Source organism: Candoia aspera, chromosome 1 (genome assembly GCF_035149785.1).
Source record: "Candoia aspera isolate rCanAsp1 chromosome 1, rCanAsp1.hap2, whole genome shotgun sequence".
In the NCBI taxonomy this organism is placed as follows: Eukaryota; Metazoa; Chordata; class Lepidosauria; order Squamata; family Boidae; genus Candoia; species Candoia aspera.
The window spans coordinates 3,022,501-3,045,267 of NC_086153.1; the positions used below are offsets into that span (position 1 = coordinate 3,022,501).

Sequence of the window (22,767 nt, forward strand, 5' to 3'; positions counted from 1 at the left end):
GGGGCATCCATGGGGGGGGGGAGTCCAAAAAAGGCACAATGGCGTTGGCCACTGTGCCATCGAAACCCTGTCCCTTTTTATGCGCCTCACACATGCAAAGCTTTGCTTGTTCTGACATGGCCACCATTTTGACCCTGTGGATAACCCTGATTATTGGGAAGGGAATCGGATGTTCAACTAAAATGCAGTCGGCTAGTTCGTGGTTCGGCGTCCTAGGCTCATTCGCTTGTGAGTTTCGGTGGCCAAAGGGGGATTTGAATGGAGAAGTTCTCATGTGCTGGCCCAATATCTCCACCACCGAGGGCATCCACCGCACCAGCCTTTTATGGTGGGACCCACACACCTCCTTGAAGGAAAGGCACTTTTCACCGTCAGAATTAAAACTCAGTCCTAAACTGAGAGCGAACACCATCAAAATCAGCAGATCAGAGAGCCTGTTTAAGGTGGAAGTACTGAAGGAAAATAGAGTGTTATTTTTCTTCTGAAAATTACATGGCAATAAATAGACAGACAGGCAGACAGACAACAAATAAACTTCCCCCTTTTTCTTCCAAAATTGTTTCTGGTGCTGGTACAGGAGTCAAGACAGACTCACAGGCACAAATACCACAATATTGGGGCTGGTTTGTGAAACCTGTTAGACCGGACATCCTGCTCGTTCGTGCCTTAACAGCTGGGGTGAACACCCAGGCTCCATTATAGTTTGCACGATAAACCATGGTTTGTCATATCATGGCTTAGTGAGCTGCATGAATGAAGCCTTGCAGGGGGTGTCAGTTATAATTAATATCTCGCAGCAGGGGTGTCTGCAGGGGGGGGGATCAAAAAGTCAAGGTGTGTACATCAAAATTTCAGAGTTGACTTTTTGACGACCTTCCTGCGGACACCCTATTTTGGACTCCTGACACATTTGTGGGGAGCGCTGGGAGGATATTCTAATCTTCGAGTTCACAGAGTCCTCGATGTACGACCACAATTGGGATCAGACTTTCCATCGCCAAGTGAGGCGGTTGCTAAGTGAGTCATGCCCAATTTTACGACCTTTTTTGCCACGGTCATTAAGCAAATTACATGGTCGTTAAGCAAATCCGGCTTCCCCCACTGACTTTGCTTGTCGGAAGCTGGCTGGGAAGGTCACAAAGTGACCTGAGGATGCTCTAACCGTTGTAAATACACGTCGGTGGCCGAGCGCCTGAATTTTGATCAGGAATTCCCAAGCACGAGGACCCACCATAAGTCACTTTTTCCAGCACCATCGTAACTTTGAACGGTCGCTAAACGAATGGTCGTAAGTCAAGGACTACCTGTCCAGAGAGTCTAATCTTATCCCCCTTTCTGTTTTAAACTCAGCTCTTGCAGCCTTGGTTGACTCGTGCCCTGAAGACAGCAAGTGCAACGAATACAGCATCCTGGGGAGCATCGAGATTGACTTATTCATGCTCACCTTAGGCCTTGGCGAGCTGGACGTTCCCAAGAACGCCAAGTACCCCGTCCTCTTTTTGCTGCTGCTCATCTCCTTCGTGATCCTGACCTTCGTCTTGCTCCTCAACATGCTCATTGCGCTGATGGGAGAGACCGTGGAAGACATCTCCAAAGAGAGCGAGCACATCTGGCGGCTGCAGGTTGGCTCGGGGGCGGGGCGGGGCTATTCCTTCCAGGCAACTGGGATTGAACTGCCTGCAGATTCCACTGTTCATCCCCTGCCTTGGCCGGCGGATGGGAAACGTTCGCGAGCCTCTCTCTAATGCCGCCTGTTCGTTATCGCTGTTGCCTCCAGAGAGCGAGGACGATTGTGGAAATCGAAAAGCTTCTCCCCAAATTCCTGAGGAGGAGATTCCAACTCGGGGAATGGTGCAAAGTGGCCGACAACGACACGCGGTTATGTTTAAGGTAATTTGTGTGCAAAACGGGAGGAATTTTGCTCTGCGTGGGTGGAGGGAGGAAAGCGGAATGCGGTTACAGAAGCATTCGACTGTTGTCCCCAAACATATTTCAGATGCGACTCCGAAATATCAAGAAGCAATTCCTCCTGTGGATGGGGAAGGGGGTCAAAAAAGTCAAAATGGCAGCTGTGATCACTTGATCAAAGCTCTGGCCCTTTTTCATAGGCATTGATCGCATGGCTGCCTCCACTTTGACTTTTGTCACCCCCGTGGACTCCCCCCAAACTCCGCTTATATAGCCAATTCCCATTTTCAGACATGCTCCTTTCTTGAGCTTCCTTTTATGCACATCAACATAAAATAAGCAACGTTTCGCACCAAGGTTTCATTTGCAGGAGAAAAAAAACCTCCGATCTTCCCATCTCTAAAATTTGAAGGCCAGGACGTTTGGAGACACGTGGCCCTTGGCCCTAATAGAGCGCTGGGCTTCTGCAGAAAGCGCTGAGCAGAGTCACAGCTGAGTTTTCAAACTATCGGAGGATATTATGAATTGTGTTTGGTCATACCTCAGCAACCTTCGGCCTTGGTGCAATCTTCGGTCTGCTAAAAGGGTGTGATTTTAATAAGGCCATTAACTTAGCAGTAACAAGATCAACGAAACCAAGAAAACCCGGATTTCAATAAAGGATCTTTAACACTCACACACAGAATCTTGGAAACACAAGAGGCATTTCCCAGCCTTGTTTTTCGTGAGTTCATTAAAGCAGAGTTGCTTTGAATGATCTGAAACGCTTCTTCCCAGATTTCTCCCCACCTGGGCTGAGCTGCTGAGATTCCCCTCCTTCCACTTGAGGATCCCTGTCAGCCTTCCCTTCCCTTCCCAGGCACCCCATAATTTCTCCCTTCTATCTTCTTTCATTGAGGTTTAGCTCAGTTTATTTTAAAACAGGTCTGAAGTGAATCCAAATTTATCGCTGCATTTTTAGAAATGTGAAGACAGTGCGATTACTTTAAAATACACTGTAGAGTTGCATAATGCTATATTCAAATAATATTTTAAAGAGAAAAGGCCATTCCAGAAAGCTTCCCTAATCAATGCCAGTCGTGAAAGAGAGTGTGGCTTCTACATAAATAATTAATAGTTCATCCCTTTTCGGTGTGCTGATAAATCATGGATTGATTAAGAATAAGAATGAATTAATTTCTGTCCTCTGTAACTAGGATCAATGAAGTCAAATGGACAGAGTGGAAAACTCACGTGGCCTTTATCAATGAAGATCCAGGACAAACAGGTAACACACAAGGAGTGACATATTTTTAAAACAAAGCCTAGATATTTTTTCCTTAGACATGTTTACAGGTCACAGAGGTGCATATGTCAGTCACCATTAAATAATCAGTCCCAGGCAATAGAAATACATATACAAGTAGTCCTCGACTTACAACCACAACTGGGACCAGAACTCTCATCGCTAAACAAGGCAGTTGTTAAGTGAGCCACACCTGATTTTACGACCTTTTTTGCCGTGGCTGTTAAGCAAATCTGGCTTTCCCCACTGACTTTGCTCCAAACATCTATTTGTTTGTGATTTCGCTTACTGTACAAAATTTACAGACGTGTCCCCTTAAAATAGGGACGCGGTGGCGCTGCGGGTTAAACCGCTGAGCTGTCGATCGGAAGGTCGGCGGTTCGAAACCGCGCGGCGGGGTGAGCTCCCGTTGTTAATCCCAGCTCCTGCACACCAAGCAGTTCGAAAACATGCAAATGTGAGTAGATTAATTGGTACCGCTTCAGCGGGAAGGTAACGGCGTTCCGTGAGTCATGCTGGCCACATGACCCGGAAGTGTCCTATGGACAACGCCGGCTCCAAGGCTTAGAAACGGAGATGAGCACCGCCCCCTAGAGTCGGACTCGACTGGACTTTACGTCAAGGGAAACCTTTACCTTTACCTTACCCCTTAAAATACTGCATTTGGAACATTTTGTCCCCGAATCTAGGCATTTCCCCTATTCTGTATGATAAGACATGACTGCTAAGATGTGACCGGTAATGCTCGGTTAAATGTGAACATATGTTAGACAACAGATGCAGTGTGCTGTCCCTTAATTCTCCCTTTAAATGTGAGCGTGTGTTAGTTCATAGCCGTAGTATTATTTCCTTCCATTTTTTTTTCTTTCTTGATTGCACAGTTTTAGTGAATAACATTATTGCTTTACTATTGTTTATTTTTGATGTGACGTAAATGTATTGTGAGCTCTTGCACCGAAGTCAAATTCCTTGTACGGCTAATCATACTTGGCCAATAAAGTATTCTATTCTATTCTATTCTATTCTGTTCTGTTCTGTTCTGTTCTGTTCTATTATTTTATATTATTCTATTCTATTCTATTCTGTTCTGTTCTATTATTTTATATTATTCTATTCTATCCTATTATTTTATATTATTCTATTCTGTTCTGTTCTATTCTATTATTTTATATTATTCTACTCTATTCTATTATTTTATATTATTCTATTCTATTCTATTCTATTTTATATTATTCTACTCTATTCTATTATTTTATATTATTCTATTCTATTCTATTAACTGGTGCAGGGAATGTCAACCATCAGAAAAGTGGACATTTCAAATGATGCCTAAGTTCATACAGTAAGGAAAAAATTCACTTGTAATTGGATAAGGTGTCACTTGAATATGAATTAAATCAGTTTGTCCCATCTGTGGGCAGATTAAATATCAACGGCTGGGGGGAAGGTGGTTATTACTGTTCCTTTCACCTGCATAGCCATTGTGTGATTGAGAAGCTAAACCTTTGGTCCAATCCAGCCCCCAAGACTTTCATGCATTTTGAATGCTTTCTGTGTAGAAAGTCCAACATTTTTGACAACTCCGGGGGACGGGAATGGGAAATATCTGAAGGGATCCTGTCATTGGGTGCCAGACCGACTCCTGGTTTTCCCCAGTGTATGACAGTTCCTAATTCTTCTGCCATACTCCTAACAAATGGGCAATTGATAAATGAGGTGCATATGATGCTAGTGTATTTAGAAAATGCAGGACTGTTGGTAGGTGTGGTCAAAAAAGTCAAAAGGGTAACCATGATGGGGCAATCAAAGCTCTGCCCGTTTTTGGGGTGTCACAAAAATGAGCGCTTTGATCACGTTATTGTGGCCACCATCTTGGCATTTTTGACCTTACACTGTGGATACCCCTGGAAAAAACACATCACATGTTGTGCAATCTTCTACATGCCTACTCAGAAGTATATTCCATTCCTTACTCGAAGGTAAATGGAGATGACCCTCTGAATGAATTGATACCCTGCGTTCCCCATTTTTCATTTTAGATTGCTGCAGGATGCAAGATACGTCAAGGAGCAACAGCAAAACCACCCTGAATGCCTATGAAGAAATTTACGACTTGCCGGAGACTACAGTTTAGCTGTGCGTTGGGCAATATTGGAAGGGGAAGACTCAGCTTCGGGAAAGCGGCGCGAGAGGCCGGATGCACCAGGCACTCCGTTCCCGAGCTTGGACAGAGTAGCGTTGTGACCCTGCTGCGCTGCAGAAGGGTTGAGAAAGAGATGTAAAGGAGGGAGAAGAAGGGTCAAAATGCAGACCTTCTCGGCTTCATGAGAAGCTGTTGACTTCTGTATTAGGGGACGAGGACATCACCCAAAGGAAATACATTTCAGATTTCAAGTGAAACCACAGGACAAAATCTCCAGCACTGACCATGTTGGGAGCGATTTCTGCTCTTGGATTGGGGACGTGCCCAGGCTAGAGAGAAAGTGAAGGGACCATGGCAGTCTTCTTTCCTGTGTTAATGGGAGAGTACTCGACCAAGAGGCTATATCAAACCAATTTGGGCTAATCTTGAAAACCAAGCACGATTGGGCCTGGTTAGTCCTCCGATGGAAGGCCCAACATCTAAAAAGTGGCAATTGCACCATTGCTAAGAACAATCCCTAGATGTTTGCACTGGGAATTTATATTTAATTTGAAAGAAACATCACCTTTTAATGGGAAATTTGTGGAGGTAGCAACCAATTTGGGGCATTTTTGTACACTGTGTGTGTGTGTGTGTGTGTGTGATGTATGTATCACCAAAGAAAATTCTTGGTGTCCAAGTATGCACAGTATTTATTCAAGTAGTTGTGCCTTGATCCTCATGGACCTTGACTGAATGGATTTTTTAAGTTATGTTTCGGAATGATGGTGTGTTGGAGAGAGTGGCCAGAGCAACTCTCTGCTTTTTGATCAGCACTTCTGAGCCAGATGGCTATTTGGGAAAAGTCTTCCTGCAGAAAAGTTAGAGAAATTGCAATGTGCCGTCATAATTTTTCGGAACTTCATGATTTTGTCCAGGGATTTATCAGGCCTGTAACTGTGTTTTTTTTAAAAAGTATTTATTGCAAAGAGAAATAAAGTCAATTGTTTTATAAACATATATATCTCAGTAGTGTGCAATTCTGTGAATGTCAGGAAAGCACCCTCATTCTCATTCTGAGGACATATTGTAACTCTTCCTTATACCTGGTTTTCAGCTCTAAAGTGTCCTCTTGACTCAGCTGTCAATGCTCTGATTGAAAATAGAGTTGCTGACAAGTTAAAGAGTTCAGAAATGTTGGGCGATTTGGCCATAAAACTCCCTTATCATAATTCTTTTTCCAGACATGGCCTCCCTTGCTTTCTCCAGGTAATTTCTCTTCTCCTCTCACACATTAATTCTGAATTATCCAGCTGCAGATAAAGATGTTCTTGAGAAATCATTTATCCTGTGACTCAGAATGCTATCTTAATAGTTGGCCACACTTCATTAAGTTAACTACAGGGATGTAATACCCTTTCACAGCACTGTTCTTGCAAATTAATAGGACAGTATTTTCTGTCAGGGGCCTATGCCAGGAGCATTACAGAGGCCCTTACTGGCACAAAACTACATTGAGATACCATCTTCATAGGTTTCATGAAATGCTCTTTCTCCTCATATTTCACCACTTTTCTTCAGGGCACATGAAATATGAAATAGATGTTGCCCTCTGGTTTAAAAAATGACTTCATGCTGATGGGCGTCTGCAGGGTATGTCAGAAAAGTCAAGATGGTGGCCACAGCGCATATAAAAACTGGTGAGCACCATTGCAATCACCATCTTGACTTTTCTGACCACGGCCTCAAGACCACCCCTGAAAAAGCATTTATCAAAACAGCAACGGTAAAGCACATATTAATCCGTTTAGAATTATTTACAGTGCGCATTGTTTTCCAGCTGCTCTCAGTAAGCGCTATTTCTTACAATGAAAAAAATTGACATTTTGGTCAACGATCTACAGTGTTTTCAGGCCATCCTGGATAAGAAATGCCAAATATTTGTAGGCTCTTAAGAGGAACTGAAAAAAAAAATCCAAGTCTAAGAGACTTTGAGCCCTTTTGCGCTCAATTTTTCCTTCACTGTGGTTACGAAAGCTTGCTGCTTCTCGTAATACGCAGCCTCGTTCACAAAAGTTGGGTATACTGTGGTTTCGCCTTCATACGGGATCATCTTTCCTTCCAAAGTCAAGAACATGGGATCACCCGGATTGAGTGGCTGCCAGTCTCGATCCTATGGGGCAGGAACAAGATAATCTTGCAGACAAATGTGCAACAGATTGGTTAAGGCCAGTGTTTCTCAAGCTTGGCAACTTTAAGATGGGTGGACTTCAACTCCCAGAATTCCCCAGCCAGCATGGCTGGCTGGGGAATTCTGGGAGTTGAAGTCCACCCATCTTAAAGTTGCCAAGCCTCAGAAACACTGTTTAAAGGAAGTTTAAAGGAAGTCTAGACTAAACAACCCTAGGCTGTTTAAAGGAAGTCTAGACTCAAGTTCATTTCAAGGGGCATCATTTAAACAATAAACAGCCCCATCCTAACAAAACCAACTAAGCTGAGCTTAGACAGGTCACTGATGAACTGCACCTTTTTTAGTGAGCACGGTTCAATTCAAGGATGGGAAGAGCACACCAGCTTTTGCAGGTTCCACTGGATTTAATGTGTTGGAATTTAGCTTAGGATAGTCCTCACTCCTGTGCTAGGTAGCATCATCTCTCATCTGGAGGAGATCTGGGCGTGGTTTAACTTGACTCCCTTCTTGCTGCCTTTAGCACATTTCTGAATTAAGACATCCCTGTTTATCTGCTCATAAGCTAATGCTTTTATTACCACCTACCTGGATAATGTTATATACACAATTCTTTATTACATTAGTACAGTGTTTCTCAATCTTGGCAATGACAAGAGGTGTGGACTTCAACTCCCAGAATTCCCTAGCCAGCAATGCTGGCTGGGGAATTCTGGGAGTTGAAGTCCACATCTGTTAACATTGCTAAGGGTAAGAAACACTGTATTAGTATATCCACAGGAGAAGAATTTACAGTAGAGAGGAACAGATGTGCTTGTACTCCCATAAAGGTTTCAAGAATTACAGTATATTTAGAAGAGGCAACAAGTCTTGAATATAGGTAAAAAACACTTCCTGATAGAAAGCGAATTTGGAAAGGCCCTTTCAAAATAGGAACATTTGCTATACACATAGATCCCCCACGGCTGCTGTTGAAAAGAAAAGATGGACCATGTGTGTTTACCTGTAAATTAGGGTGAATGACAGCCATAATCTCATTTTTATTGTTCCTGGGATAATCAACTTTTTCCATTATTTTATAAACATCAATGGTCCATGGAGGGAATTCTTGTCCTACAGAGGAAACAATGCATATCTTCAACTGTTTATCAATAGAAGGAAATACAGTATCTGTTTATGTCAACTGATTATGTCAAGCAACTGAAACTATTTTAAAGATGCCATCGTGGATAATGGTTTATTTATTTTTATTTGTTTATCATATTTTTATCACTGCCCGTCTCCCCCACATGGGGAACCCTGGGTGGTTCGTGGTTGAAGCCACTGAGATGGATTACTTGTAAAACGATCTATGGTTGTAAATTACAATTAGATCTTATGATTGGAAAATTCTCAATAAACTGCCCTTTTAAGAGTTGGCTGGCTCAAAGGTGAACTTTTCATGTCACACCTTATAAACTGTAACATTTATTTCCTTATTTATTTTATTAATCAAATTTATCACCGCCCATCTCCCAAAAGGGACTCTGGGCGGTTTAGAATAAAACATAAATAAGAAAAATATAAAACTGTAAAACACTATTTGTTATTTATTCGTTCAGTCGCTTCCGACTCTTCGTGACTTCGTGGACCAGCCCACGCCAGAGCTTCCTGTCGGTCGTCAACACCCCCAGCTCCCCCAGGGACGAGTCCGTCACCTCTAGAATATCAGTAAAACACTATAATACACAATAAAATAACTAGGGTTGTGCATACAGTAGAATTTATTCAAAAACTTCGCCTTGTATCCACATTTTAAGAACTTTAAGAACTTTTTAAAGTTCTCGTCTAGTTATATAACACAAGGATAGAAGTTATTGTCAAGAAGCTAAAAACCCATAAGAAGCAGTTATCTTTAAACAAGAGGCGAACATCAACACAGAAGAGAGGACCCCAGACTTTGCAGAAGGAGAAGACATGTTTTGTCACTACAGAAAAAACAACTAGAGTTGAAAATCCACCTTAGAATTTAGCCCAGCAAGAAATGAACACGTTTGATAGCCATTCAAGTGGGGAAGATGTTGAGAACATCCTAGAAAAGGGTTTGCCTGGGTCCTGGACTGGAAAACTGCAGTTGAGGGGAGTACAGCACAGAATTTGGTTATGTTTAGGATTACATCTCCATCAGCAGACTATATGACCATAAATTATGAGGGCTACCTTATAATGCTGTACCTGCATTGAACTTTTGCACAAAATCCAGGCCATGTTGGATGATCTTCCTCATTTTATCCAAAATGTCCGCCCTCAGAACCCCTTGAGGCTGAGGACCAACTTCAATGCCTGGAGAAGAAACAAAGGATGTATCACTTCTTCTTCCTTGGGGACACCAGAGAAGACATGGTTCTCCTCTGTGTGACAGTCCTTGAGGGATTTGTTCCACCCTCCATACCAGTGTTTCTCAACCTTGGCAGTTTGAAGATGTGTGGACTTCAACTTCCAGAATTCCCCAGCCAGCATTCTTTAAGATGGGTGGACTTCAACTCCCAGAATTCCATGGTGGACTTCAACTTCCAGAATTCCCCAGCTGGCTGGAAGTTGAAGTCCACACATCTTCAAGCCGCCAAGGCTGAGAAACACTGCCCCATGCTATTCTAGCCTTCTTTTCTTACTTATACCCAGCTTCTTCTCCATTTCCTTCCAGGATAAGTTTTCAAACTCTTTGCCATCTTCATTGCTGGTGATGCCCAGAACTGGCAACACTGAATTTTGGCCTTCAACAAGGTGATTGATGTGGCGGAAAATAGTTCATTCCGTCGCTAATACTGAGCAGTGGAAACGTATCTAGAAACCCAAGCGCATTTGCTAAAAGTGGAACGGTGCTAATAATAGAGTCGTATTTACCAACTGGATGTTTTGCTACAGACCGGGTCGTGGCATATTTCAAGTTGGGATGTTCAAGGAGGAAGACCGGACAGCTGTCTGGCGACAAAGCATCCTGTGGAAAATATTTGTTTAATGTTCTTGTTATACAGACGTGGATGCTGAGCTGTCAAAGACTGGAAACAAAGACCGTGAGTGCCTTGTATTCAGATAAATAGGACATTGTTGGAAAATGTACAAGGCTGCTTGGCTAATGCTCTATCTGTTAGATCTCAAAAGCGAAGCCCGCTCCAATTAACTTTGCTCCATGCCACGATGAATTAACGCTGTTGCAGTGCTAATTCATTGCCCAGAACAGATTATAGCTGCCATGTTCTCTTTTAAACAAACTGTAAATGTTGCAAATGAGTTGAGCAGAAGTCATGCAATGTCAATTATTTTCAGGGGCATCTGCCGAGGGGGTCAAAATCTTCAAAATGGTGGGTGCAACGTAGCCATCAAAGCCTCACCCCTTTTGCACATGCATTTCGCACACACACAAGAAGGGGGGGAATGTGATGGGATCACACAGCTGCCATCTTGTGAATCCGCCCCCCTTCTGTGGACACCTCTGGCTTTTAAAAATCAGATTTATAGGAGCTTTTTCGTTTTTATCACTTATTCTTCTTTATAACCTACTTTTTCCCACTTGGTTGTGTATCTGTCTTACCAGTTTCTAATTAATACTCCTATAGATTAGATAGGCTCGCTACAAAAGGCTGCCCACTCCTCCTTCAGAGGCTGAACCCAGTTTGAAGAATCTTCCCGGATACTAAGCAGCCTGTTTTGCAATCCTGATTACCAAACGCCCTAGCCAACAAGAAATAACGAAAAGGCAGAAGGCACAAGACAGAACCTTTCCCAGCCCAACACCCTCCACATAGGTAGTGAATCAGCTGATTTTCTGGCTTTGCACAATACACTGAACCACAAATTAATCCAACTGGCTGCGTTCCCACAAGAGACTAACAAAAAAATCTTAGCGTGACGTGAGAATTCAGCCCCCTGGATCGTTCGCGGACCTGATTTAGCGTGTTGTGCGAACAGAGACTCTTGCTTTGCCATCCACAATACCTGAATCCGAAAGATTTTCTACCAGGGCAAAATGTGCAGGTGAAGAATACCTGAGGCAGGTCAATAGACAGGAATTAAAGTTCCTCTTTGCACTCAGAGGTGCGGCTGGCACACTTAAAAAGATGAGCCTCCCCTGTGTAATACAATGGAGCAGTTGCCAAGATTGGTGGGAGCAGAAATCACGGCTGATTCTGGGCGTCTGCAAGGTGGGGGGTCACGATGCACATAAAACGGCAGAGCTTTGATTGTGTGGTTGCGCTGCCATCTTGACTTTATTTACACACATACACACACACACACACACAGACTTCCCTACTTCTGCATCTTGACAGCACTGAGCTGAACTGTGTCTTCTGCGACAGGCAGCAGCTATAAAGTTCAAGCAGGGGCATCCAGATTGATTTTGATGGGGAAACTTTGCCAGCCAATCTAAAACGCCGGCTTTTGAGCACACCAAGATTTACATTTTTTGAAATTTGCCGAGAAGATTCCAAAAGAAGCCGAAACAACAATGTTAAAATACCTTGGCCGGTTTTAAAATGCATTTATTCCAAGCCTGTAAATCCTGCCTGTTCAACTAACGAGCTTGCAACCAAATGCTAACATAATTGTTTATTCAAAACAATAGCGATATTTTTTTTTCTGGTTGGATAGCTATCCTGTGTTTTACCACATAAGCCAGTGGCCCAGTCGTAGCCTGAGAGGGCAAAGTGCATTGTGTGAGCTTAAGGACAGTGTTTCTCAAACTTGGCAACTTTATGAAGTGTGGACTTCAACTCCCAGAATTCCCCAGCCAGCATGTTTTGAATTTTCTAATTAGTAAGAGCTGCTTGTTGCTTCTAACATTTATTCATTCCTTTGCTTTCATGTTTTGAAAATGCACTTTCATGCACGTAAACCAACCAGTCAAAGCCCCGCCCCCTTTTTATGGTCATCATGCACACCACCACCTAAAAGGGGGGGTGGGGCTTTGATCATGCGGTCGAGGCTGCCATCTTGACTTTTTTGACCCTCCCCCATGGAACTCCTGTGGCGGAACAATGGTCCTGATCGCCTTGGTTCAGGGGATGGAAACGGGCCCACATTTGGATCATGGGAAAATATTGGCACAATGCGATGGGCAGCGTATAAATTTGATTGATCAATCAATCAATAAAATTTTGCCAGCCCCCAGAAATATACCATTGATTTTATAAAACTACTCTTTGGTGCCACAACAAATAGGTTTTCATTTTTTTTTTTTACCTGTATATAATGGCACATCTGAATGGCAAAGCAATCCCTGGAGTTTTCGAGGATAAGGGTGCCTCCCATGTTAGCGGTTGTGTTGTGAAGGTCAAAAATAAGGTCGTAAGCCTCTGGTTGGCCTTTGGGACCAAACAGGCCATTTATTTCTTGGGCTCTTCGGACTTCGTAGGGGACATGGCCCGTAAGTTCCTTGCTGTGGATTAGAAGAACCCAAAGGAATATTACTTATTTATTTTTATTTATGTATTTAATTTTGCCACCACCCATCTCCCCACAAAGGGGGACTCTGGGTGGTTTACAACAAAGATAAAAGCATTAAAATACTATAAATAGATATAAATACAAATATAATATTGAGCATAAATACAGTATAAAATCCAGATGACGATGATAGTTGTATCATTCATGTATAACTAAAGGGCCATTTTAGGGCACTAACCATCTAACCTACTTAGCTGCAGCATTAAAAAGAAAAAGGATGCCAACTTCTCTTTGGGGCAGACTGGAGTCTAAAACAAAATGCACCACTGTTTGTTAGTTCTGGAAGGGGCCCAGCACCCTTGTTTGCATTGCTAGCAATCAACGCTGCTCCTCCTTTCTCAAATTTGGTCTGGAAGTTGTTCGCACACATGGCAACTTCTGTCTGAGATATTCCCCTCCCGCCATTGTTGCAGTGGTCTTCAATTTTGGAGATGCAATTATTAATCCGGCTAATCGGAATATTATGCCAAGCTAGAAGTCAAGTTGGTGGCCACCACCACGCAACTCTGATGCCCGTAAAAACAGGACAGGGTACCGATGGCATGGTTCTGGCCACCATCTTGATTTGGTTGACCCTTGACCTGCAGACACTGCTGCTAGATGCTACCTTTTGTTAATTGTATATTGCCCCAAATGGCTAGATTGCCCTTGCCCAACCAGGTGCCCTCCAGATGTGATGAAACCTCCCATAATCCTTCAGCCAACGTGTTGGCAGAGAGCTTATGGAAGATCAGCATGGGAAATTCTGGGAGTTGAAGTCCAGACATCTTAAAGTTGCCAAGTTTGAAAACCACTGATGTAGACCAACTCAGCTGGCAAGGGAAGACTATTCCTGAAGACCCTCCCTTCCAGCTCTTTTTTACAGTTCTTTTTAGTGTAAACATCCTCCAGAAAAAAAGCCATGTTATTTTTTTAATTTATGTTTTGCAGCAAAGCAACCAAAGTCCTGGGGCACCTCAAGATTAGCCAAATTGTTCTTCCTGTGGCATGATTCCTTTAAGGCAGCGTTTTTCAACCTTGGCAGCTTTAGGATGGGTGGACTTCAGTTCCCAGTATTCCCCAGCCAGTCTGTTTTAAGATGTGTGGACTTCCGCTCCCTGGCTGGGGAATTCTGGGAGTGGAAGTCCACCCATCTTAAAGTTGCCAAGGTTGAGCAACGCTGCTTTAAGGCATGCTACAAACCACATACCATGGGGCTGAATGCTTCTCCCTTTCTAATTAGAAGAAGTATGTTTATTATACTAACTAAGGGTATTCAGCATATTATCTCCCTATCTGTGCTTAATACTTTATTTATAACTGGCAAACATATTATTTACAAGGCTCAGCAAGGCTACACGTTGGAGGAGAGGGGCGGTAATATAAATCTAATAAATAAACTAAATAAACAAATATACATTTCCCATTTGCCCTGTCTTCTTAACTGCCCACCCTTCTTAACAATTAAGGCAGCCTTGCACAGTTCTTACTCCGGCCCTCTTCATTAGGGACTGGGAATATCACTCCTTTTTATGCAGGGGTGAAATTTCTTTGAACTTGCCTTTGGACATTTATGCTCCTGCCCAGCAGAAGGCTCTGCTGCAGGTTGGAGTTGCAATTACTCCCTGTGAGATTGAGTTGCTTCTCAATCTCAGTCTTGATCAGTTTATAGGGTTGGGGTGGATTCTATTTGCTTAAAATCCCAGGGGACACCAAACCATAAGGAAGGGAAACTCACGTTGGCCCCTTCAAGCTTTCCTTCCACAATTCCATAAACTTCCATAGCACAGGTGACTTTTTCTGGTGCACAGAGTGTCAAGAAAGAATATTACAGGTAGTCCTCGTTTAGTGACCGCCTCATTTAGTGACCATTCGCAGTTATGACAGTGATGAAAAAGTAACTTTGCAACCATGCCTTGCATTTATGACTTTGGCAGATCTGTAAAGCCAAGCCAAGCTGAAGTAAGATCGTAAGCCCAGTCACGGGTTCACTTAGCGACTGCTTCGTTTAATGACTGAGTTGCTGGTCCCAATTGTGGTCGCTAAACGAGGACTACCTGGATATATACTCAAAGCTGTTCTTTGGGAGGGAGGGGGTAGTAAAAGAAGAGTTGAGAAGTGAGAATTATTTTAGTGATTTTGAATAAAGCAGTAATTAGATCAATGTGATACAGAACTTTCTGCCCTGAATTTAACTTACATACTGCTAAGAAAACTCACCTTTTATCTATGAGAAATAGCATTAAAATGGACTGTAGCTTTGTTTTTGACCAAATGGGCTTGCAAATCTTTTTCTCAAGGTCAGTGACAAGAGAATTGTGGAGAATGGAAAGGTTTCCCTGTGGATTTCTGGATATTCCTGTTTCTGGGAGCAGATTTGTGCCCACTGATTATTTTGTCTTGATACTAGATGGTTTGTCCAAAGGAGTCAGCCACTGGCGGGCGATGACATCTCTTGCCCTGGAGAATGAAGCGATCTCTTCCCTGAACATGGCAAGTGACTTGATGAGGTCCTTTAATTATGCTGTCAATGCAGCAATGCGACAACATCTATCAGCTACCAAGATCAGTTATTCTAAGAGATTATGCTTTGGGTCCACGGAGCACATGAGAAGGATTAGCAGTCTGGGAGGGTTTAGCATTGTCTTAAATTTAATTCTATTTATTTATTTATTTATCGAATTTTAATTTAATTTAATTTAATTTAATTTAATTTTAAATTTAAATTTAATTTTAAATTTAATTTATTTTAATTTTAATTTTAATTTTAATTTTAATTTATTTTAATTTTAATTTTAATTTTAATTTTAATTTTAATTTTAATTTTAATTTTAATTTTAATTTTAATTTAATCCTGTAAGGTGTGTGAGTTGGGCAGCCTTATAAAGCTGTTTAATAAATAAACAAATAGTAATCCAAAAATATTTCAGAGAAAATCGTGTTGTCTTTATCTGAGCCTCATTCCTTCTCAGGCTGGACTACAAAACAACTGGACTATAATCACCTGCTTGAATAAAGTTGCTTGTCTTTGAAAGGGGGAGGAAACCAGGAGTAAATAGCTTGATTAAAGAAGATTCCCAGAAGATTTTACTCCTTAAGAGGAGATGGCATTCCTGCCCGATTGCTGGTAAGGAACAGACTTGGGATTCCTCCTTTTTTAATTTTTATTTTTTTCAGCTATGCAGAAAATTGTTTTCTCCAGTTATAATTTGCAGAAAGGTATAGAGCCCAACTACACACAAGAGGATTTTCCCCCCCCTTTTGATGGGCTTTTTTTAAATGAAAAGCAGCTGCTGGAAGCTGAAATGGGATATGGCTTTTCAGCGCATTGTGCCGAGGACGTGAGCGGCAGCAGCAGTTGAAGGAATTCGGTAGAACAAATTGATTTCAAAGTTTCTTCTGTTATCGCACTTCTGCTTGGGGAGGAAGTTAAGAAAAGCCATCTTTTGGCTCTCGTTCCGTACATTGCGTGATGATCAGCAAAAAATTCCACTAAGCAGCTGTTGGGGGGGAGGAAGGGATGCTCAACCAACTTCCCTTCCCAACTATATCAGAGCAATTTTTATTTTTGAGAACGGCTTGTCCTCTTACCCGACATCTACCACCACCCCCTTTCTGATTCCTTGCCTATTTCTCTTATTTCTTCATAATTTTTGGCACCTCTTTTCAGAATACTGACACCGGTGGACCTGCCAATACCTCTCTGGGCCACCTGGTTTGATTTTATTATTGTTTTTAGATGCTTTCCATAAAAATAATAACCACCACCACCACCACCACCACCACCATCAGCAGCTGGCATGGAGCAAAGTGCCAGCAAGACATCACACCGCTCAGAAGATTGCGGTGACAAAATAGTTTTAACGCAGGCCAAGCTGTAATGAATCAGCCGTAACTATGAATTATTGATTTTATCATTTTTTACGACTGTAGACCTACTTATTTATCAGGTTCCTGATGAATGTGACTGGAGGTAAGGTTTGTTTGTTTGTTTGTTTGTTTATTAAGTGCATTTCTATCCTGCTACAGTCAAGAAGACCCTCGGCATCTTACATAGAATTTAAAAAAAAAATTAAAACAGGAGGAAGAGAGGGCAAATGGGATGCTGGGGAGGCTGAAGCTTATCGTGTTACTAGTACAGTGAAGTCTATGCATCTTAAAGCTGGCTGGCTGGGGAATTCTGGGAGTTGAAGTCCACCCATCTTAAAGTTGCTGAGATTGATAAGCACTGTACTAGTAGGACGTGCAAAAAAATGGAGCGCCAGGATTTCTCCTGTCAAGACAATGACATCTTCCAGGGTTCTCCAATCTACCTGGTGCCCTTTTTTATTGGTATAACTGGTGCTCAGCAGCTGTAGAGCCAAAGAAAACAAATTTTACGGGATCTGTTCCCGTTTGGGCAGCAAAATGATTCATAGCCTCAGAATAAGTTTGCTCTCAGTATCACAGTTACTCGATATTATGAAGTATTTTGGGGGAAGAGAGATTTGATTTAGTGGTTTATTGATCCAACTTAGATGGTTATTCAACTCTCCAAAGCCACTTAGGGGAGCTAACACAAAATTGCAACAATAAAAAACAATAATAACAGCAGGGAAAGGGCAAAATATATGTTCAGAATCATTCATTCCAACTTGCACCATTCAAAATGGGAACATCTAATAATCCAGCCCAAATGCCTAGAGGAAAGGCCAAGTTTTTAATGCTTCCCGAAAGATTAACCTGACTGACACCAATCACATTTTGGGGTGGGAGGAGATCATTCCACAGAGTAGGAGCTGCCACAGAGAAGTCACGCTTCCCTGGTCCCACCGAACGCCACAGAGAAGACACCCTTCCCTGGTCCCACCAATGGTACTGGAAGACCATGTGGGACTGGTGGAGACAACTGGAGGCAGGTGGTCCCATAAGTAACCTGGCTCTGAACCATGTAGGGCTTCATGGATGATTCCCAGCATCTTAAACTGCACCTGGAAGCCTATTGGGAACCAGCCCAGCTTGCAACGTGTTATGTGGATGTAATATGACCTGCCCTTATCTACCTGTGCTGCTGCATTCTGGACCCACTGCAGCTTCTGGATTCAGCCCACGTCCCATCTTATTGTGCCAGTCCTGAAAATATCCCAGGGGAGGGGAGGGGAGGGAGGCACTGACACACACGGATCGGATCGGAAGAAATATCTTGCACACGGCTCCTCTTATACATAAAGCACCCGATCTATCTAGGATTGTGTTGGATTAGGGCACCTACATTTTATTAAATAATAAAAAAATATCTCAAGATGTATCTGGAAATGTTTTTCATTAACTTAGCCAGTGAGTGCTGGCTCTCACTATCGGTAACATCTTATACCAAAGTCCAAATTAATAGTTGACTACCTGGAAGTTCACCTGTTTTACATTAACCTTCCTTAGTATTAATATCAGTGGTTCCCCCTTCAGAACAAGTGTTTCAATGACACCTATAAATGAATCGGTTTTTGTGCAGGTCTCGTTACACCATACACACTTTCTTAAAAACCTTCATATAATTGACTCGTAATACATATTTGAAACCCTCCTATTTATATTTTAACGGCCTTCCTCTATTTGGCAGTTTGCTGCTGTTAATGCTGTTTGCACAGTACCATTCTCAACGTCCCACAGAGCTAAATTCCTCTCCAAGTTCATTTCAGGACACGTGAAAAATGACACCAAGATCTCAGATTAATCACAGGAGTTTAATTGTATACACAGGCTGCAAAACTGTACTGATTCACATTCAGCTTTCAGGCTGGCAAGCAATTAGCTTCCTATGCATTTTTAAAAGGATGAGAAACCTAACCGCACCCATCTAATTTGGGGGGTCTGTGTCTATTTCCTCTGATGTACTATGAACCACAAGGATCCCTTTTCATCTGCTGGTTCTGCTTGCAATGGAGTGGGAAGAGCGAACATGCTCATTGACCGCATCTTGATTTTGGTGTTGCTTCAGACACCAACGCTATTCTGCACGGACAGATTTCCCCAGCAGTTCAATGTACTGGGTGGGGATGAGTGAAATAGGCAACTTTTGTTATGTGACCTACTTCAGGTGTTTAAGGGCAATGAAACGCACCTAGCAAGCAGTTTTCGAAAATTCTTTTTTTAAAGCAGTCTAACGTACCTCTTGGCGTGCAGTCTGAATCCAAACAATCCTTAGTTGCATGGAATTGGCTGCTCATATTGCTGGAATTCAGCAGAAGGCTGCAAGCCAAGGAAAGCGATTACAAGGGCTGTAAAAACAGGATTCTCCCCTCCAAGGATTACGACTTTGGAGAAGGAAATTCGGGGTTGGAATCCTCGTATTGCTGAGAGCAAACGCTTCTAATGCTGGAAAGGTCCATGAGGACAAAGAGGAAAACGGAGCATGTCAGGGGTTAAAGAAGAGTGGCTTTGCTTCCCAAATTTTCCCAGTCCTTTGGAGCATGCAACAGTGGCATAAAAGATTGCACAGCCTGTAAACATTCTCGCAGGCATACATATTTACTGGAACAGAAGACTATGCTTTTCCCCACAAAGACGAGCATTAATATGGTAGGATTGGTTTCAGTTCCCTGGGAATGGAGCAATGGAGAATTTTGTGGGAATGCTGAAATGGAGAAGGAGTAACCCTTCTGCCTAGGAGGGTTCATCTTATATTCAGGATGCCCCCGCCCTTGGGGTAAATTGCAATTTAATCAGGGAGGACATACGTGAAAACAAATTTTCACACACATTTTCTTAATCCTTGGGTTTAATCTAAAACTCCCCGAGATCCATGCACCACGGCTCTGAGTTTCAGCGGTGTGCAAATCCGGGCAAGGCTTAGAGGACCAAGGTGAATCCAGTTTACTACACGCCCCGAAATCACACACCAGTACGGTTCAGCTTACCCCAGATTTTCAGAATCAAAAACCCGGTTCAGGTCACAGTCTACATATCTGCAGCATTTTTCCACAGCTCTTGGGTTGGCAAGGAAAGGCCGTGTCTCCAACCCAGCTCTTTGGATCTCTGCTCCATCTTCCTGCCAGGACTTGACCAGAAACACCCCCGACAACTCATTGCCATGAGTCCCTCCGAAGATGGCAACTTTTCGGACGGGGGCGTCGCGCAGGACTTGGCAGGGATTCATTCTGCAGATCCGCTGCCAGCAGCCCAAGCCGAAGAACAGGGAGAAGCTACCAAGCAAAATAAAGTTTAATGCCTACAGTACTTTGGTCTGCCTGGGTTGGCTGAGAAGACCTGCTTCTAACAACTCTTTTCCGTTTACATGGGTGTTCCTCGCTCAACTCTCCTCCTCCCTCTCAAACTCCCTCCTCCCTCCTCCTAGCTATATTTGGAGAGTTATATATTGAAATAAGCTTGAAGAGAAGTTCAACTTCTAAGTCCAGCACCTAAGGCAACAGGAGGTTTCTTCCTTTAGATTCTGGGAGGGGAAAAAAAATACACTGCATTTTATTTCAGGAGATAAGTGCAAATAATAACAGAGATATTAAAAATGCTGCGCGGCTTAAAGAATAGTTTAAAAGATCCAGTATTCTGAAATACGCTGTCCCGCAGCCCTCCTTTTGCACCTCTATCTGTTCCATTTATTAAGGATAATATGTAAAGCATCGCCCTTCACGAAGAGGTTTCTGCTCGTCACTCATAAACGTAATTTTTTAAACTGTACGATAAATAGCAGTAGAGTAAAGGCCTTGAAAACGTGGCTCTGTGTTCAAGCCTGGGTGTGAGACGGACCCCATTTTTGGTTATGTTGAAAGTTTGATTGTGGCTTTATAATTTTTTTTTCCCCCAGCTGCTACGGGTTTTATATTTTTTGTATTTGTTCCTTTTAATCAGTTTTAATATTGTTAGCTGCCCAGAGTCATGTATCTGACAGGGACGGTGATATAAACCTACTAAATGAATAAATAAAACACGGAAACGTGAGAAAGCTCACTCAGATAGTGGCCCCAGCGTGGGTTTTCTTCGAGAAAATCTGTTCCTCATAATACCAGGCAATATACAAAGTTAATTTTCTCCTGGTTTGCTTTGCCGTCTTTAAGAATGCAAATTGCATGATATGATTAAAAAGGAATGGGCTAATTAACCCATAGCACAGCCTTCCTGACATTGGATACCCCCCTAACCTGCTTGAGTCCAGAGGTCAGGAGAAATACAGATAGTCCTCACTTAACAACCATTTGTTTAGTGACAGTTTGGACTACGATGGTGTTGAAGAAACGAACTTATGACTGGTCCTCAGACTTACAACCGTTGCAACGTCCCTGCGGTCACGTGATCATGATTTGGGCGCTTGGCAATGGGTTCGCCTTTACGGCCATCGCAGCATCCTGTGGTCACGTGATTGCCATTTTCAACATTCCCGGCTGGCTTCTGGCAAGCAAACTCAATGGGGAACTGTGTGATTCACTTAACGACCATGTGGTTTGCTTGCGGCGGGGTGATTTGCTTAACAACTGCCGCAAAAAAAGTTCCTAAAATCAGGTCAGGTTTGCTTAATGACTGCTTCGCTTAGCAACTGGAATTCCGGTCCCAATTGTGGTCATTAAGCAAGGATTACCTGTATGTCACCAGCACTAACAAAGAAAATGTGTGACTAGTGAGGAAGCGGGGGGGGGGGGGAGATTGAAGACTTTGTGTCAAAGCCACCTCCTTAAAAATGAACCGGTGCAAGCTTTCAGGTAGTGGCTTCCCCCACTGACTTTTGGGGGTGAAAACCAAGCACCCCAGCCGAAAACTTGGGTGAACAATTCATGCTGTTATTCCCAGATCCATGCAGATCGCTAGGTAGAGCGGGCCTGACTGTACGGCTCCCTTTTTGTCCTGGAGTCAGACTCTGCTGCTTGCTGTGCCCTCCAGCCTCAAGAGCAACAAACACGCAACTCAGCAAAAGGAGAGCGGGTGACACTTCCGGCTTTGTTTTGCCTGATCGCCCAGAGATCATGCAAATAACTTGCATGTTTTCAGTGCGGGTGGAAGAGTGAATATTTGAAAGCTTTGCTGTCCCCTTTTCTCGGAGTAGGGTGTGGTGACTTTTTAAAAAATTAGCATACTGTGTGGCTTTGAATTTGCTGTAATGCATAAAACGAAAAATCTCAGCCAAGGATTGCACCCCCCCCAGGAATCTCTTTCAGAAAGATAAAAAGTCCCTTCAGCTGAGCTTGACCACTGGTAACTCCAAGGTCACCACCCTGTGGTTTCCTTGGCAAAGTTTTAGAAGGAGGCGTTTTTCAGGAATGTAAAATGTGGCAGGTTTTAAAAGAGTTTAAGTCTTACAGGATTTAAAAATCTAGCCTATGGCTTGCAGCTTCCCTTGAGCTCTCCCACGCCCTTCAAGGAACAACCAGGTCAAAGCCTTAGATTTTTACAAACCTGACATTAATTGTATGTAAACCGAACAGTGAAAGGCAGGGACAAGGATGTGCCAAACCTGCCAGCTTATTACACAAGACAGATGCTGTTTATTTCAGTTACATTCCATCTTTTTTTCAAGTTTGCAGAAAACCTGGTCAATAATTTATTAAACAAGATAGGAGTAGCTGTATTTGAGGCTCAGGTGCTGTTGCTACCTTCTTTTGACCTCATTTCCCAAGGCTATTAATTAACAATCCCCCAGCACCAGTGAATCAGAGCAGTTGTAAAGAAATGGAACAACGTGGTGCTTTTGGAAATCATAACACACGTTATGCGAGCCAAGGGTGTTCATATGGTGCCATAAGTACACCAACTATTTCCCACTTTTGTCCCTAAATCCTCCTCCCCAAAAGGATTATTTTCTCCAAAAGCTGGACAAAT

At 42.8% G+C, this 22,767-nt stretch overlaps 2 protein-coding genes across 3 annotated transcripts in view; one reads left to right on the forward strand and one right to left on the reverse strand.

Annotated features, from left to right (window-relative positions):
* Nucleotides 1-5,327, forward strand: part of TRPV3 (transient receptor potential cation channel subfamily V member 3) — a 48,983-nt gene extending 43,656 nt beyond the window's left edge. The window contains exons 14-17 of the mRNA XM_063291093.1: nt 1,351-1,622; nt 1,778-1,890; nt 3,105-3,175; nt 5,233-5,327. Coding sequence (XP_063147163.1) covers nt 1,351-1,622; nt 1,778-1,890; nt 3,105-3,175; nt 5,233-5,327 — 551 coding nt within the window. The remainder of the gene's footprint in view (nt 1-1,350; nt 1,623-1,777; nt 1,891-3,104; nt 3,176-5,232) is intronic.
* A 1,316-nt stretch (nt 5,328-6,643) lies between these two features.
* Nucleotides 6,644-20,239, reverse strand: ASPA (aspartoacylase). 2 transcript variants are annotated; one of them, XM_063295567.1, is made up of 6 exons: nt 19,860-20,237; nt 12,724-12,919; nt 10,387-10,480; nt 9,718-9,825; nt 8,507-8,616; nt 6,644-7,488 (listed from the first exon to the last, which is right to left on the reverse strand). In XM_063295567.1, the coding sequence occupies exons 1-6, from the start codon at nt 20,096-20,098 to the stop codon at nt 7,297-7,299; spliced, it is 939 nt and encodes a 312-aa protein (XP_063151637.1). In that variant the 5' UTR covers nt 20,099-20,237; the 3' UTR covers nt 6,644-7,296. The 2 variants fall into 2 exon arrangements, with proteins under 2 accessions (XP_063151637.1, XP_063151644.1); XM_063295574.1 differs by lacking the exon at nt 9,718-9,825 and having other exon boundaries at nt 19,860-20,239.
* Nucleotides 20,240-22,767: the final 2,528 nt, after the last annotated feature.

Bases quoted from the DNA above. Each gene is read 5' to 3' on its own strand.
- ASPA (XM_063295567.1), bottom strand. From the start codon at position 20,098: ATGAATCCCTGCCAAGTCCTGCGCGACGCCCCCGTCCGAAAAGTTGCC. The intron at 12,920-19,859 runs GTAAGCTGAACC...TCTAATCCACAG, and splicing joins TTTGATTCTGAAAATCTGGG to CAAGGAACTTACGGGCCATG. The intron at 7,489-8,506 runs GTAAACACACAT...CCTGCCCCATAG, and splicing joins TCATTCACCCTAATTTACAG to GATCGAGACTGGCAGCCACT.